Source organism: Podarcis melisellensis (genome assembly GCF_964234715.1).
Source record: "Podarcis melisellensis genome assembly, chromosome: 6".
NCBI classification, from domain to species: domain Eukaryota; kingdom Metazoa; phylum Chordata; class Lepidosauria; order Squamata; family Lacertidae; genus Podarcis; species Podarcis melisellensis.
Window position 1 is genome coordinate 87069934 of NC_138538.1, and position 18322 is coordinate 87088255.

General features: G+C 45.6%; 1 protein-coding gene and 1 long non-coding RNA gene across 2 annotated transcripts in view; one reads left to right on the top strand and one right to left on the bottom strand.

Annotated features, from left to right (window-relative positions):
- Positions 1–224: 224 nt before the first annotated feature.
- Positions 225–18322, top strand: part of NIBAN1 (niban apoptosis regulator 1) — a 93905-nt gene continuing 75807 nt past the window's right edge. The window contains exon 1 of the mRNA XM_081914815.1: positions 225–286. Within this exon, the coding sequence (XP_081770941.1) occupies positions 232–286 (55 nt within the window). The 5' untranslated portion in view covers positions 225–231. The remainder of the gene's footprint in view (positions 287–18322) is intronic.
- Positions 8154–9601, bottom strand: LOC309371914. The gene is made up of 3 exons (XR_014169346.1): positions 9378–9601; positions 9122–9200; positions 8154–8267 (listed from the first exon to the last, which is right to left on the bottom strand). It is a non-coding gene; the product is annotated as an uncharacterized lncRNA (long non-coding RNA).

Sequence of the window (18322 nt, forward strand, 5' to 3'; positions counted from 1 at the left end):
CTCTTGCCCGGAGGCGCTGCGGGGAGGAGGCGCCTGCGAGGGCGGCGCCCTCGGGCGGGAGGAAGTTTATGCGCCGGGGCGGTGGAGGTGGAGACCGAGAGGAGAAAAGGGCCCGGGCTGCAGCCGCTGCCCGACAGAACGAACGCGGCGAGGAAGAAGAGCTCGCCGAGATCGCCACCTCCTCCCCGGGCTTGTTGTTGCGCTTGCCGCTCTCCTTCGCACCGGACAGCCATGGGCGGATCGGGATCCAGTTTGCTCGACGAGAGCAAGTGCACCTACATCCGAGGTAAGCCGGGGCTGGCCAGGCTCGGGGAATGGGCAAAAAAAGGAACTTTGCAAGGGGAAAAAAGAATCCCAACTTTGGGGAAAGAAGTGTGCGTTTTTACGCGCGCGCTTGGGGCGCATGGGGTCGTGTGAAAGCCTTGCGCCAGGCAGCGAGGAACTTTTCCAAACTCGCGTGTGGAAAGGGGATCCTCCTCGGCGCTGCCACGCGCTCGGCTGGGATGCCAGCTTCCCTGGAGCTTGGAAGTGCGAATCCTGCCGAAAGGAGGAGCGTCGACTCTGGATATGATCCCTGGACCTCTCCAAGGATGAAGGAGGGTTGTGTGGTTGTTGCGTGCGTGCTATTTCGGGGCCGATTCCGGGCTCTTTTAGCGGTTTGGCTCTAAATAGCAGCGGACACGGATAGCAGCTGACACGCACGTGGGAAGGAGACCATGCGGAGAGGGGATCGGGCTCTCGGGGGGTTGTTTTGCTCGCCGTCTGAACATAACGCGTGCAGCGCGATCCTATGCGTTTTCACGCTCGGGCGAAGCAGGGTTTGGTTCCCGTGACTGTGTTAACTTGGGCTTTAGTCCCATAGAACTCAGCAGGACTTACTTCTGAGTAGACCCGGATCGTGGCTTAGGATTCTCTCCCCCCACCCCCCGTTGCACCCTAAGTTCCGCGCAGTCAAATCTGGGTTCAGCTGCCGGGGGTGGCGGATCGAGGCGCAAACCAGCTAGAAATATATACAGTACATAGGAGAAAGTGGTGAGTGGAGGAATTTGACAGAGAGGTGCTACTTTGCTATTTACAGTCTGCAAATGGAAAAAAGAATGGTAGATTTGTGGCAGCTGTGCAACGGTGGAATTCTGATACTTGGTGGAATATATAGCACTTACCTGTTATAATCATCTCTAGGGAGGGAACAGGCAGTTTTGGACTGAGTAATTACAACTTAACCCTATACTGCATTTTCTCATTGCTGCTCAAAACCCCCTAAAGGAGATTTTAGACATTGCTTCAGTTACTGCGGCCATTTATCAGTTAGTTAATTCATTAGTAACATCTTGATAGCTAAAATACATTGAATAAAAGTGTTCATACAAATTGCAGATGGGAAGCAAAATCGGGATTCCCTCCTATACAAGCCAGAAGGATGAATGCTTGCTGTAGGACAGGCATCCCAAAACTCGGTCCTCCAGTTGTTTTGGGACTACAATTCCCATCATCCCTGACCACTGGTCCTGTTAGCTAGGGTTGATGGGAGTTGTAGTCCCAAAACAGCTGGAGGACTGAGTTTGGGGATGCCTGCTGTAGGATAATGCCCGCTGCTTTATTTTTCTTCTTGGATGTAGATTTCTTTAATTGGGTGACCACACCACCAAAATATGCATCTTATTGATGTTGTCCCTAAGCAGCTGCTTTCAGAGTATTTCATCCTGCACCAAAACATCAATAAAATCGTTTCATTTACAAGAAAGCAAACCAGACACCTGAACAACGTAACTTAGCTCAAAAATCCAATTAACAGTGAGCTACTGTATGGGGTAGGGTGCTGTGGGTTAAACCACAGAGCCTAGGACTTGCCAGTCAGAAGGTTGGTGGTTCAAATCCCCGCAACACGGTGAGCTCCCATTGCTCGGTCCCTGCTCCTGCCAACCTAGCAGTTCGAAAGCACGTCAAAGTGCAAGTAGATAAATAGGTACCGCTCCGGCGGGAAGGTAAACGGCGTTTCCGTGCGCTGCTCTGGTTTGCCAGAAGTGGCTTAGTCATGCTGGCCACATGACCCGGAAGCTGCACGCCGGCTCCCTTGGCCAATAAAGCGAGTTGAGCGCCGCAACCCCAGAGTCGGCCACGACTGGACCTAATGGTCAGGGGTCCCTTTACCTTTACCTTACTGTATGAGGTGTTAGGAGAGAGGAGGTACCTCTGTTGGGGACACATTGTGCTCCTACTGGGGTAGTTTGTGTTGGTCCCCATCCTGCACTCAGCTCCCACCTGTGGCTCCTAGGTGCTGTCAGTGTGCAATAGTGGCCACACCCTGGGAACAGTCTTGATTGGTCGGCTAAATCAGGTGAGGGTAGCCAACAGGTTTCAAACCCTTGGTGTGTTAGGGACTTCGTGAAGACAGGCTCTGGTAGATTGTGTGGACAAGACCAATGGTGGGTCCAGTGGTCAAGAAGGCAGTGTCTGCATTTGCTGTAAAGGGAAGTTGGGCGCAGATGGGGCTCGTTGACCTTGGAATGTAGCCCATCATGGAGAAGGAAAGCTGTGATCCAAAATCTCTGCAGCCTTGTGGGACATCTTAGGGAGAAGAAAATGCTAAATGCTAAACAAACCCAGAGTTGCTAAGACAGTTGGAGGACGGTACCCTTCCTCCTGGCAACTCCAGCAGCCCAGCTGGTACCAAAACATCTTCTTCTGCTTTCCTTTGAACCACATCAGCAAGGCTGAGAGGGAGGTCTTGTCTTCTGGGCAGCCCAGGATCTTACATTATTATAAATTGTATTAGTATTTCCCACACAACAACAACAACACGAAAAGTATCGAAAAATAACAATACACAAAACACAAAAACCAGCATATGAAAACACAAATCCATATCTTACAGGTTAATAATATAAACACTAAAAAGAAAAACAAACATTGACTTCCACCAATCCCACAGCACCTCCTTTACCTCTCATTGTGTCTTCCTGTTTTCCTTATTATCTCTATCCTAGCATCTAGATATAAATCCCTCTTTCTTATCCTTTCACTTCACGAGGTTATTCCAGACTCAGCCAGATTTCTGTCCTCAAACCTTGGCTTTTAAGGTATTCATTTAGGCACTCCTTTTTCACTTCACTTTCTGGTTTTTGTATTATTATATCTGCCAATTTGGCTAATTCTAAATATTCTGAAAGCTCACAGAACCATTCCATAACCAATGGTTATAGCCCAGGACCTTCTTACAGACCATCCAGGCTTGTTCCCCAGGGATGTGGCTTGGGTGCTGCTGCTGCTAATAATAATAATTTTAATACCCCGCCCATTTGGCTGGGTTTCCCCAGCCACTCTGAGTGGCTCCCAACAGAATTAAAAGCACAATAAAGCACCAAACATGAAAAAGTTCCCTGAACAGCGTGATTTCACCCCCAGAGGGGCGCACTCCGTTGTCTCTCAAGACAGTTGAGTGCCAACAACACAGTTGCAAAAACCCTTCTGAATAGATATGCCTTAACTAGCTTTTTAAAAGAGATTGTCAGTGATTAGGGTGGGAGTGCATTCCACGAAGCTGTTGTTGCCACCAAGTAAAAGAAACCTCAGCTGCATTTTTGCCGCCTGCCTGACTCTAAGATCTCTGAGCAGGTGGGGATGCATAGAAGAGGATACATCCCTTTCAGTCCTTTCTGTGACATCATTGAGTACAGAACATAGTGCTTTACAGTTCTGACAACTTTGCTCGTGACATCCCTTTGAGGTAGACCAGGCTGAAGCAAAGCAGGTATGGATTTGGCCAGTCTTTGGATGAGAGCCCATGATGGCTCCATTTAAGAACAAACAGAATTATAATATATAATTATTTAAAGACATGTTAAAATGAAGGAGGGTATGCAGACTGGCTGTAGGTTAATGTGTCTAGAAATGTTTAATTAAGCCCAAAACTTATCCAAAAAACTGCATCATGCTCTAATACAGGGGTAGGCAACCTAAGGCCTCGGGGCCGGATGCGGCCCAATCACCTTCTCAATCCGGCTCACAGACAGTCCGGGAATCAGTGTGTTTTTACATGAGTAGAATGTGTCTTTTATTTAAAATGCATCTCTGGGTTATTTGTGGGGCCTGCCTGGTGTTTTTACATGAGTAAAATGTGTGCTTTTATTTAAAATGCATCTCTGGGTGATTTCATAGAATCATAGAGTTGGAAGAGACCACAAGGGCCATCGAGTCCAACCCCCTGCCAAGCAGGAAACACCATCAGAGCACTCCTGACATATGGTTGTCAAGCCTCTGCTTAAAGCCCTCCAAAGAAGGAGACTCCACCACACTCCTTGGCAGCAAATTCCACTGTCGAACAGCTCTTACTGTCAGGAAGTTCTTCCTAATGTTTAGGTGGAATCTTCTTTCTTGTAGTTTGGATCCATTGCTCTGTGTCTGCTTCTCTGGAGCAGCAGAAAACAACCTTTCTCCCTCCTCTATGTGACATCCTTTTATATATTTGAACATGGCTATCATATCACCCCTTAACCTCCTCTTCTCCAGGCTAAACATGCCCAGCTCCCTTAGCCGTTCCTCATAAGGCATCGTTTCCAGGCCTTTGACCATTTTGGTTGCTCTCCTCTGGACACGTTCCAGTTTGTCAGTGTCCTTCTTGAACTGTGGTGCCCAGAACTGGACACAGTACTCCAGGTGAGGTCTGACCAGAGCAGAATACAGTGGCACTATTACTTCCCTTGATCTAGATGCTATACTCCTATTGATGCAGCCCAGAATTGCATTGGCTTTTTTAGCCGCCGCGTCACACTGTTGGCTCAATTTGTGGGGCATAGGAATTCGTTCATTATTTTTTCTCAAAATATAGTCCGGCCCACCACATGGTCTGAGGGACACGGTGGACCAGCCCACAGCTGAAAAAGGTTGCTGACCCCTACTCTAATAGGACATTGCAGGTTGATCACTCTGGTGTGCAAAAAAAGGGGAAAGTGTTGCTATAGCTTCCATTGAAAAGCAGAGATGGACAAATGCAAAGTTAAGATAGAGATGTAGTTTAACATGCAGGGATGAGATTCCTTCTGTCCAAATTCCTTTTCCTGCCAAATTGGGAAAGGGATGAGGGTTGTCTCCTGTTTTGCTTTAGATCACTGCTTGTGCTACCTACTGCCATTACGGAAATAATGCAACTTGTATTCTGCACCAAAGGAAACTGTATTTTGCCCCCATGGGAGTCAAAACCAAAATATACACTGACAAGAAAGCTGAGGGAGGGGTGGGAATAATAATAATTTAAAGAGTTTATGGCTGAAAACATCAGTATAAATCAGTATTTCTTTAAATATATAACCAAAAGGGAGCGTGCTGTTGAAGCTTAGATCGGTCAAAGGAGGAAACGTATTTAAAATGAGCATATTAGTTAAAAGGATGTTGAAGAAGAAGAGTCAAAGGTGTCAAATCTCTTCAGGATGCCGGGAGGTGATTTGAAACCACAATAATAGAGGCTTAGGTGAATTTACACCGCAGATTAGGAAACGAGCGAATAAATCCAGAACGATGCCAGCCTGGCTAATAAGCAGAGTAGCGGAAGTTATCAAAGGCAAGGTTGCTGCTTTTTAGAAGTGGAAATCTTCTTAGAAGAGGAAAACAGAAAAGTGCCTTAATGGTAAATTGACAAGAGCATAAATAGGGAAAACGTGAATTTGAGGAGCATATTACTGAAGAAAAACATTAAAGCAGATAACAAAACTCTTTAAATGCATCCGGAGCGAGAGACCGCCGTGTGGAGGTGGTTGGACCTTTAGACAAGGAAGGAGTGAAATAATGATTAAAGGAGAACAAGGAAATTTCAGAACGATTCTCTTGCCTAAGTCTTTGCTGTGAAAGGTGTTGGATAGATACTCATGCCTGAGCTGCTTTTACAGGGCGTGTTTAGAGTTAAATAGAGGTGGAAAGAAGGAAGGTTCTAGAACTCGGTGACAGATTAAAAGTGCACAAGCCACATTCCAGGTGGCGTGGACATGATAGCTCTTTGAGAACTGAAATGTGACGTTGTTGATCTCCTACAAATAACATGCAATTATCAGTAGTGCTGGGCTCCTTACTGGAGGATTAGAATGTAGTCAGTATGATGCTCATTTTTTCAAAGAGGGTACCAGGAAATTACAATCTAGATATACAGGCATACCTTTGGTTGAATATGCTTCATGTTGAACGCGTCTGAGTTGCGCTCCGGAGCGCGTTATTTCCGGGTTTAGCTGCTCGCGCATGCGCAGACGTTCAAAATGATGTCACGCGCATGCGCAGAAGCGGGAAGAAGCGATGCACGCATGCGCAGACTTGCCGTTGCTAGTTACGTTTGCTTCTGGATGCGAACGGGGCTCCGGAACGGATCCCGTTCGTATCCAGAGGTACCACTGTATAGATCATGGGTAGGCAAACTAGGGGCCAGATCCGGCCCAATCGCCTTCTAAATCCAGCCCGCAGATGGTCCGGGAATTAGCATGCTTTTACATGAGTAGAATGTGTCCTTTTATTTAAAATGCATCTCTGGGTTATTTGTGGGGCATAAGAATTCGTTCATTTTTGTTTCCAAAATATAGTCCAGCCCCCCACAATGTCTGAGGGGCAGTGGACCGCCCCCCTGCTGAAAAAGTTTACTGACCCTGAGATAGATGAATCATTAAGTATATAGAGGAATAAGTCTTGCTGAGGAAACAGCAGCATGGTTTATGCAAAGGGAAGTGTTATGTCATCGGTGTGGCTGTTGAGAGTGTCAACAAGTGTGTCAATAGAGACAATCTCAAAGGGGTCATATACTTGGACTTTTGAAATTCCTTTTTACAAAGTGCCTCACCAGAGATTCCTGAGCATTCACCGTCTTCGGATACAAGAACGGGTGCTCTTATGCATCAGTAAGTGGTTAAAAATAATGGAAGGCTGAGTAAGCAGACAGTTCTCAAAACAGAAAGTAGTGCTCCTCTACAAAAGATCTCTGTTGAGACTGATAGTCTTTTATTTTTCAGCCAATAATCTGGCGTCGAGGATGAATAGTGAAGTGGCCAGTTTTGTGGACAACAAGGGCGGTGAAAACCTCTGCAGATTGGGAAGAGCTCTGAAAGGATCTCTCCAAACGTGGGTGAATGGGAAATAATAGCAAATGAGGTTCAGTGCTCGTTAGTGTGACATGATGCAGGTTGCGATGGGGGAAGATTTTTACTTATAAACTGATGAGGTCTGAACTGACAGAGGCTAAGCAAAAAGGAGATATTGTCATTGTGGTTCACAACTCAATAGAACATCAACTTGGTATATATTGGTGACTAAGGTAATTGAAAATAAGAGCCTTAACTTTAGCCACAATAGCTACAGAGAAACTCCACCTCTATTGAATATACCAGTTGCATAATTTTTTATTCTGTCTAGTTCTGCAAATTTTTATGATTTAGATATCTACTGCTTCTGGTAGTCTTTTGGAGAAGTAAGCAGCTGTTTATATTATTTATTTACTTAGTTATTTATTGCAGTTATATCCCACGTTACCATAAGGACTGGAAACTTGCTTTTAAAGAAAAGAAAGCTGCTCTTGGAAACCTGAATTTTGTATTAAATACCACAAATGTGTCTGTGGAATTGCGAACATTCATTTGCCCCTAGACCGGAGCTTTCCAGATTTTTCACGTCGGTGCCACACTTTTTAAATGTGCATCATTTCGTGACACAGTACAGTGGTACCTCGGGTTACATACGCTTCAGGTTACAGACTCCGCTAACCCAGAAATAGTACCTCAGGTTAAGAACTTTGCTTCAGGATGAGAACATGGCGGCAGCAGGAGGCCCCATTAGCTGAAGTGGTGCTTCAGGTTAAGAACAGTTTCAGGTTAAGAATGGACCTCCAGAACGAATTAAGTACTTAACCCGAGGTACCACTGTAATTCAGTTTTACTAGCAAACTGGGGGGCTGCTCGCTCCCTTTCTAGCCCTGTGGGAAGCATTCCCACAACACACCTACACACTGCGGCTGACACACTAATGTGTCGTGACACATAGTTTGGAAGGCTCTGTCCTAGACAAAGACTGGTTCAATGGGTACTACTCTAGGTGGGCAAACAGAGGACTTTCAATACCTCATTGGAGTCTTGCTTCTAGTTCCTCATTTTGTTCCTGTGTTATCTAGATCTATTTCAGCAAGTACAGCTCTAAAGATGTGCAAGGGGTATGGAATAGTTTTTAGGATCAGTTGGAATCGGCCTTAAAGAGTGAAGTCGCATGGTCACAATCCAGCTGCAGTTGTTTCCAGTCCTGTTAGTCTGAATGGTAGAATTAAGCACACACTTAAACCTTTGCCTTTGAAATCAATGAGGCTTAAAAATGCTTAACATTGGCTGCCATGCGTCTTGATGTTTGCTGGGTCTTATTAAATCAATGGACAAAAATATACTGTATGGCCATAAGACTTTTTCCAGTGCATTAAGATCTTAGCATGTGTGATTTAGCCTTAGTAAATAGAATGGTTGCTCATTAGAATCAGGTTGTTCATCAGTGCATATAGCTAAACCTCAAATAGTCACCTCAGCTTTGAATGATATGGCTTGAAATATAAAGGATACCTGAATTAAGCATTTTATTTAGGTTTACCATGCACAGTTATGGTGTCTGTTTCTTTAAAATACCTGAAGTGCCAGGAAGCATATTTCCTACCAGTCCTTTTGCTTACCCTTCCTTTGTACACACTGTCCTGGGGCTGTTTTTAACAAATTGGACTCCATCTCTGCAACTTTAGCAAGCTTACATATCTGTGAAGCTTATGCAAGCGATACGGGAGCCGGTGAGAACAAAGTTTCGGGTGGAAGAAAAGGAAAAAGTTACACAAAATAAAAAAGACAAGATAAGATGCAGTACTGGTTACTGTACTTTGCCCTTCAGCAAAGATCTTCCATTGCAAAAATGCAAAGTTGATCCTTGTTGAACCAGTTGGAACAAAAATGTCAGCAAAAATGTCAGAAACCAGCCACCAGATGTAAACTTTCATTATATTGCAACCCAATTGTAACAAAAGGTTGTAGAAAGAGAGGTAGACAGCTTCTCCAGATTTCATATGTTACAGTGCAGTCTGAATCAAGTCTACTTAGAAGTAAGTCTTACTTAACTCAGCTGGGCTTACCCTTAGGTAAGTTGGCCTTACTGCTTGATGTTACGCATAAACTCAGACATAAACTCCAGCAGATTCAGGTGGAATCACTCTTAAAGTAAACACAAAAGAATTTCAGCTGAAATCAGCAAGATAATTTTGAATTAAGGTCAGGGTGTGTGAGAGAATGCATTCATTCACCTGGTCACCTGGTCTGTGAAATAACATCTGTCAATTTGTGTAAGATTTCTTCAACCGTTCTCATGGTGAAAATCCACATATAACTTACCTGGATTCACCCTAACTCTCAGAGGCAAAGTTTATCCAATGAAGGCGTTTTGAACATTTAGGGTCTTTTTCTGCCTGCTGATAACTTTTAGGTACCGGCTATGCTCTCTCAATTTGTCTCAAGGACTAGGGACCTGTTTAAAAGAAATAAGTAAAGCTGTCTGTGGACAAACGGCGGCTCCCTCGGCCTGAAAGCGAGATGAGCGCCGCAACCCCATAGTCGCCTTTGACTGGACTTAACTATCCAGGGGTCCTTTACCTTTACCTTGTTTTACCTTAGAAGAAATCCTTACCTACGTGAGTTTCAGATATGAGTATGCAGGCAGGAGTATCCTGCAATCTTTAGACTTCATGCAGCCTAATTCCAACCTGTAAATAAATAAGCAAAATCAGAAGATGTCCACAAACATGCTGGTGGAAATACAGGGTTTTGAAAAAATAAAAAAACCCTTCTTATCTGTTTATTATTTGATCTTTAAACGGTACGTCAGTTGTGATCCCAAGGTGGTTTGCAATCTGAAACCTCAAAATAACAACATTCTACTACTAGTTTAAAACCACTTTAAAATATGAAATAACAATACCTCAGATGGACATCGGTTCATTGCAGCTGGCTTTATCATGCTAGCTCCTTCCAAAAGGGAAGGGGAAAGGGACCCCTGACCATTAGGTCCAGTCGTGGCCGACTCTGGGGTTGCAGCGCTCATCTCGCTTTATTGGCCAAGGGAGCCAGCGTACAGCTTCCGGGTCATGTGGCCAGCATGACTAAGCCACTTCTGGCGAACCAGAGCTGCGCGCGGAAACGCCGTTTACCTTCCTGCCGGAGTGGTACCTATTTATCTACTTGCACTTTGACGTGCTTTTGAACTGCTAGGTTGGCAGGAGCAGGGACCGAGCAACGGGAGCTCACCCCGTCATGGGTATTCGAACCGCCGACCTTCTTATCGTTAAGTCCTAAGCTCTGTGGTTTAACCCACAGCGCCACCCGCGTATGTCTTAAATTGGTACCAAAAGCCAAATAGTGAAGGCATCAGCTATACCTCCAGTGGAAGAGAAGACTCTTACTTTGTGTCAGTGAGATGGGCTGCACCCTCCAACGTGTCAGAAAGGTGTTCCCTTCTGGTACAGTGGTACCTTGGGTTAAGTACTTAATTCGTTCCAGAGGTCTGTTCTTAATCTGAAACTGTTCTTAACCTGAAGCACCACTTTAGCTAATGGGGCCTCCTGCTGCTGCCGCGCTGCCGGAGCCCGATTTCTGTTCTTATCCTGAAGCAAAGTTCTTAACCTGAAGCACTATTTCTGGGTTAGTGGAGTCTGTAACCTGAAGCGTATGTAACCCGAGGTACCACTGTATATGGGCAGGCTGGTAGAGAGTGAGACACCACTTCAAGAATTTGGGTCCTAAATTGTTTAAGGCTTTATAAACCAATGTGGACACCTTTTGAGTTGGGCTTGGCAGCGTCTAATAGGAAACCCTTTCTTTCAGGTCCCTGTATGAACTTCCCCCACCCTGCTTTTTTCCCCTCAAAGTCCTTGCTCAATATTCTAGCTTTTGGTACCTTTCCACTCCCTTAACTTCAAGTTCTTCAATCAGCTCTACCTGTTTGATCACTTGTTGAACTTCCTTCAAGGGCAGGCGAGGCTTGTCTTAAGAAACACATTGTCAACAACCGTCTTTCATGTGTTATCTCAAACCTACTTCCATAAATGCTTCCGCCTCCTTCGCTTGTTCACGCAATGGCATTGACTCACTGCTTTTGCATAATCCTTGTCTCTTCCTTCCTCCTTCTTGCCTGTGAGATAATTTAAATTCTGTGGTTTTCAAGGATAGGGACCTTTCACCTTACAAAGCAGTACACTCTGATCGGCGGTACTTTGTAGATTTTTGGTTAATAAAAGTCAGAATTTCCAAGATTCTGTCACGCACCAGTGTGATTAAGAAACAGAATCCTGGATGAAGCTACATGGCAGTAATTGGAATCTCAATGGAGTAGCGTTTGGTTTAGCCCTCATCCCATGTTTCCCTCTTTTGTAAGTGATTTATTACCATTTACTCCTATACAGAAAAGTAAAGGGTTATACTTGGAGATTTTGCCATTACCCCACACCTGCCAACACAAAGATGCACTGTGTCTCCCAACAGCTCTCGCATAAGACTAGTACCCTCCAGATGGGAGCCTGAGCCTCTTTGGGCTTGCTGATCAGAAGGTTGGCGGTTTGAATCCCGGCGATGGAGTGAGCTCCCAGCTCCTGCCAACCTAGCAGTTCAAAAGCACACCAGTGTAAATAGATAAATAGGTACCACTGCAGCAGGAAGGTAAATGGCGTTTTTGTGTGCTCTGGTTTTCGTCACGGTGATCTGTTGCGCCAGAAGCGGTTTAATCTGTGGACAAACGCCGGCTCCCTTGGCCTGAAAGCGAGATGAGCGCTGCAACCCCATAGTCGCCTTGAATTGGACTTAACCACCCAGGGGTCCTTTACCTTTACCTAGTGCCCTCCAGATGCTGGTGGATGGCAGCTCCATTGACCCCAGCCATTGTAGGCAGTGGTGATGGGAATTTTGCTAAATTATTTGCTGTTTTGGAACGTCTTGTTCTATACCAGTGGTTCCCCCATTTTTTTCCTCTGGGGCACACTTTCAAACCATTTTTTTTATGGATAAGGAATACATTTAAAAACAAAAAGAAACAACTCCTAGCAGTACTTGATTTACAACATAGAACGCAACTACCGTATTTTTCGCCCTATAGGACACACTTTTTCCCCTCCAAAATTGAAGGGGAAATGTGTGTGCGTCCTATGGGGCGAATGCAGGCTTTCGCTGAAGCCTGGAGAGCGAGAGGCGTTGGTGCGCACCGACACCTCTCGCTCTTCAGGCTCCAGGAAGCTATCCGCAAGCCTTGCACGCCCGGGGGGAGTTCCCCCGGCGCGCAAGGCTTGCGGGCAGTAGCACGGAGCACGGGGCGCCCTTCGGAGGACTCCACGTGCTTTGCGCAGGTGTCCGCAGCCTGACGCCCGGCGCGTGGGGCGCCCTGAAGCAGAGCGCCCCTCGTGCCGGGCAGACATCGACCAGCCCCACAAGCTTGGGGGACAGCGGGGAGGCGCAGTGCCGCCATCCCACTGTTCCCCGACCTGGTTTTGGGGGGGAAATAAAGGGAATTCCCCCCCCAAAGTAGGTGTGTCCTATGGGACGGAGCGTCCTATGGGACAAAAATTACGGTACTTTATAAAAGGATCCTGGGGCATCCAGAAAGTATAAGACAATGCAGCTTCATAAGAACATGACTTGTTCTCAAAATATAAACAAGTGTTTCTCCAGCACTCTGTTCAAACGGCGATTCTGGATCACAACTAGGGTTAACTTCAGTATCACTTTTAGGTCTTGCTGTCATGTTGAAAATATATCTAACCATATTCTTCAAATAAAATATTATTTTGATACTATAGTCTTTTTCTTCTTCTTTGGCGAACACTCGTAGCCGAGTAAGATTGTCTTCCATGAATATGGTTTTAGCAGTGACTCCATAAGTGACTGTGGAGGCCAGTTCTGGATCCACACGTCCTTCCACAGTTGGGACATAGGTTTCCAGGCAGGAGTTGATCATGGTGAGGGTTTGCCAAGCGTGCCTTCCTCTTAGCACATTTCTCCCTTTTGTCCTGAGTTTGAGCATCTTCCAAGCCCATGACACCTTTGGTAAAGGATGTTCTCCAGTTGGAGCGCTCACAGGCCAGTGTTTCCCAGTTGTCGGTGTTTATACTTCATTTTTTTTAGATTGGCCTGAGAGCGTCTTTAAACCTCTTTTGTTGACCACCAGCATTACGCTTTCCATTTTTAAGTTTGGAATAGAGCAGTTGCTTTGGAAGACGACAATCAGGCATCCACACAACATGACCAGTCCAACGAAGTTGATGTTGAAGAATTGTCGCTTTGACACTGGTGATTTTTGCTTCTACCAGTACACTGGCATGAGTTCCCTAGCCTTCCCAAGTGATGTGTAAAATAGTAGACTGAAATGTTTAAATGTTTCTCTGTTTGTCTGTGAATCTTCCCGCCATGTTTGCCATCCTCTTCTGCCACACCAGTGTGGCACACCACACCCTTTGAGAACCACTGTTTTGTACAGATGGGGAACAATTTAAATCTGTTTTCTGAGAGAAAAGCACTGTTGCTTACCACATTAATACACGAAAGCCTGTTCTTTCTGGGGAAAGCTACAGCTGCCCTCTGGTATGGCCCTACACTGTAATTTGGTTTAAGCGCTTGAAACCACAAAGCCATAAATCATAATAGCAGATGAGATATTAGGGTCTGTGAGAAGCAACTGTTATTGCTGGGGGGGGGGCGCACCCCATTTCAGGTTTATACCTGTGGAACCTAAAGCCTACTGTTTGAAGAAATTGTCTAGCACAAATATATTGCCGAGCTTTATTCTGTGTCCACACACACACACACACACACACACACACACACACACGAGAACAGGAGTAATTCCTTCCTGACTAGTGTTTCTTCTGAGGAGATTTCTTCTTCTAGAAACTGACCATTGGGGCTACGTTGAGGCCATTTGGCATTATCACCAAAGAAAGCCGCAGTGCACCTGGAAGGAAATTCAAAGGGTTGCAGGTGCTGATTTATGCTAGAAAAATTTCACACAGCCATTGCCGTCTGCTTGACTAAGTATAGCCTGCAATTTGGTGTGTCCCTAATAACATTTAAATGGGTGTGTGGCTCTAAACAAGTGTACAAACAGTTTAGGGTGGGACAGTGCTGCACTGAGAGAACAGGGCAAAATGATCAACAACAAAAAAAGGTTGAATGTCAAGAAAAACAGCCTTGGCAATTAGATCCTAAAGTCTTCAGCGGAAATGAGTCCTTGCAGCATGAGACATGCCATATTGAAGCAATAATAATAATAATAATTGGACCTTGTTCCTTCTGTGCGCATAGGAGAGTGGGAAAATGATAGGGCAGAGCTTGCAAAAGTGATTAATGTTAATTTTTGCCATACGTTGTGGTTTGAGTGCTCGACCAATATCATTTAGCCTCATAACCTTACAAGATACCTTCAAAGAAGGTCGCTGCTCAGTTTGGTATTGAGATTAGGGATGGCCAATAACCAGGTTCGGTCTCTGGTATCTTTAGGGAGGACTGGGAATGTACCCTGGTAAAGGCAAAGGTAGAGTATCCCTGGATGTCCAGTCAAAGGCGACGATGGGGTTGCAGCCCTCATCTCGCTTTCAGGTTGAGGGAACCAGCGTTTGTCCATAGACAGCTTTCCGGGTCATGTGGCCAGAAGGACTAAATCGCTTCTGGCACAATGGGACACCGTGATGGAAACAAGAGTGCATGGAAACGTTGCTTACCTTCCCACCACAGTGGTACCTATTTATCTACTTGCACTGGTATGCTTTTGAACTGGTAGGTTGGCAGGAGCTGGGACAGGACAACGGGAGCTCACTCCATCACGGGGATTCGAACCGCCAACCTTCTGATCGGCAAGCCCAAGGGGCTCAGTGGTTTAGACCACAGCGCCACCCACGTCTCTGAGCAGAGAGTCAGAGCTGGATGGACCAATAGCTTGACTGCTGTTTAAAGTGGCTTCCTGTCTTATAAACAAATTATGTGGAAATAACTCCCACAGGTTTTAGTGGAAGCTCCAGTGTGCAGCCATCATTTAGGAAGAGCCCTCTCCCCCAAGGAAAAAGCATGAACATCTGATTTGATTTGACCCTTGAGAGTTGAAGCTAAATTCCACTTAAAATTACGATCCTCTCTTTGCTTTGCGCCATCTCTCAAGAACGTCCGTTGGAACCAAATGCCCTTTCACAGTTGACTTGCATGCAAAATTCTGAAATCAGTGCTTTTTGTTCAGCAAAACATGGATAAAAAGGTGCAACGGATGGGTAGGACTCTGATTGCTTGTTTTGTTGATGATTAAAATTTCTTGTGTTAATTGGATTGGTTAAACTTGGTAATCATATACAGGTGCTGCAGAACTAGGCGTTCTATAATTTCACAGCCTGAATTTGCTAGTAGGTGGTTAATTGAATCCCAGCCAAAAACAGTGACAGTCTGGAACAGCCCTGTGTCTAGTGTCCCAAAGGAAAAAGACACTAAGGTGTGTAATTAAAATAGCTTTCCTGGAGGCTCCAGTTTCTTAACCCAACTATAGGGCAATACGTCATCCAGACCAGAGATTTCACCAAAGCAAACTCTTCCTTTTTATGAAGCATAGAATCTTCAAGTTGGAAGGGACCTAGGGTCATTTAGTCCAAACCCCTGTAATGCAGGAATCTCAGCAAAAGCTGATTAAAGCTGTTGTTGTGCTGTGATTGCCCCAAGAGGAAAGAGATAATTTCTCTCCGGTAGTATTCCAGAACGGGGCTGCAATGTTAGAAATACATTGCTGCATGATTATGTGCCTTAGGGCCCTCGTATCTACGGGACCGCCTCTCCTGGTATGCCCGACAGAGGACCTTAAGGTCAATGTATAACCATAGTTTAGAGGTCCCCGGGCCCTAAGGAAGTCAGACTATCCTCCACCAGGGCCAGGGCCTTTTCAGTGATGGCACCAACCTGGTGGAATGCTCCGTCCCAGGAGACTAGGGCCCTTCAGGATTTAACCTCCTTGCACCGGGCCTGTAAGACAGAGCTATTCCGCCTGGCCTTTAATTTGAATTCAGCCTGATCTTTTATTTCCCTTCCCTTCTCTTCCCTCCGCCTCCCCTTTTATGAAGATTACTCACTCTGAGACCCCACAGCTAATTCTCCCCTGGCGTCTTTGCTGGCCCAAGTAGGACCAATTCAATTCAGCCAGCTAGCCCTGGGGATTATCTAATGTTTATTTCCCTTACATTGATTTTTGAATTTTATTGTTATTCATGTTTTTATACTGTATTTTATGCTGCTTTTATAATTAAGTGTTTTAAATTTGTTGTTAGCCTCCCTGATCCCGGTATTTGAACCTGGAAGGGCAGGGTATAAATAAAAAAATATTATTATTATTATTAAACTTTCCATCTAGTTTATCTGGTGCACATGGCAAGATGATTGCAAACATTGCTCATGAAGCCTTCACCACTCTGAAGTTGGCTGGAGCGTCCTCTGTGTGGAGTCTCTAAAATAGGGAATAGTTTTATAGCCTAGGCCTATATATCAAATTCCCCTATTCATTCCGCCCCCCCCCCGAGGTGTTCCAGAAGAAAGCCTTCATAAGTTCCTTTACTGAAGTTCAGACATAGCTTTCCTAGAGAGCTATGAAAGAAGGGATACTCACGACTACTGTGCCATGCAAAAAAAATCCATGTGCATAGAAAACGTACCATATTTTTCGCCCCATAGGGCGCACCGGCCCATAGGGCGCACCTAGTTTTTTGGAGGGGAGAAAGAAACCCCCCCCCCAGGCACGGGGCTGGGGCGGGGGAAGCCCGAGCTTCCCCCAACCCCAGCCCCCAGAACAGGCTGCTATCTGCAAGCCTGGGGAGACTGGCGGGAAGTCGCGCCGGTCTCCCCAGGCTTGCGGATATCTGCTGGAAGCCTGGGGCACGTTGTGCAGTGCGCCCGGGTTTCGGGCTGCAGGCTGCTGTCTGCAAGCCTTGGGAGCCTGGCGCGACTTCCCGCGGGCTCCCAAGGCTTCCGGATAGCTTCCTGAAGCCTGGAGAGCGAGAGGTGTCCGTGCGCACTGACCCCTCTCGCTCTCCAGGCTTCAGCGAAAGCCTGCATTCGCCCCAAAGGACGCACACACATTTCCCCTTCACTTTTGGAGGGGAAAAAGTGCGTCCTATAGGGCGAAAAATACGGTAACTTGCCAGCATGGAGGATTGTTCTATTCCAGCCTTCTCCCTGAAGTGTTTGTTTTCTGTGTGCAGGAGTGATCCTAATTGTAGGGAAACAGTTTGAAGTGATACAGCTGAGACACTAATTTACTGTACCTTCTCACTTGCTGTTTGTGAGATCGGAGGCCTTAGTTGTAAATTTTGTATTTGAAAATAAGATTTTCAACAAACTCAGCTTTTTGGGGGGGTGGATGGCAGTTTAGGGCTGTTTCTAGGAAGCATGAGTTAGAGTGGTCAAACTTCCGTTCCAAGGAAAGCTGAATTCTGCATTCAATATAAATTGTGCAATGTAAGCAATTTTGCATCTATTTCGCTTAACTTTGCTAGTCGTTTGCCTGGTTTCCACATGACAGTAAATTTAGCATACTGTACACAGGCTCCTCGGCTTGCATACTCCTGTCTCCTCTGATGTGGCAACGAGGAGGTGATTCGAAAGACCTTTCTTGTGGTGTTTGAACCCAGACAAAGTATGGTCCATGTTAACTGCGGTTTAGAAAAAGGCAACTTCAAACCATGTTTAATTATTCTGGCTGGCTTTCCATACGTTTAAAGCATATGGCTTTCCACAAAGAATACTGGAGATTGCAGTTTGTTATGGGTGTGAGGAATTGTAGTTCGGTAAGGTGTAAATTGATTTGGTATGGTTTGAAGCTCAACATCAAAAAAACAAAGATCATGGCCACTGGTCCAATCACCTCCTGGCAAATAGAAGGGGAAGAAATGGAGGCAGTGAGAGATTTTACTTTCCTGGGCTCCATATTCACTGTAGATGGTGACAGCAGCCACGAAATTAAAAGATGCCTGCTTCTTGGGAGAAAAGCAATGACAAACCTAGACAGCATCTTAAAAAGCAGAGACATCTCCTTGCCAACAAAGGTCCCTATAGTTAAAGCTATGGTTTTCCCAGTAGTGATGTATGGAAGTGAGAGCTGGACCATAAAGAAGGCTGATCACCGAAGAATTGATGCTTTTGAATTATGGTCTGGAGGAGACTCTTGAGAGTCCCATGGACTGCAAGAAGATCAAACCTATCCATTCTTAAGGAAATCAGCCCTGAGGGCTCACTGGAAGGACAGATCCTGAAGCTGAGGCTCCAATACTTTGGCTCCT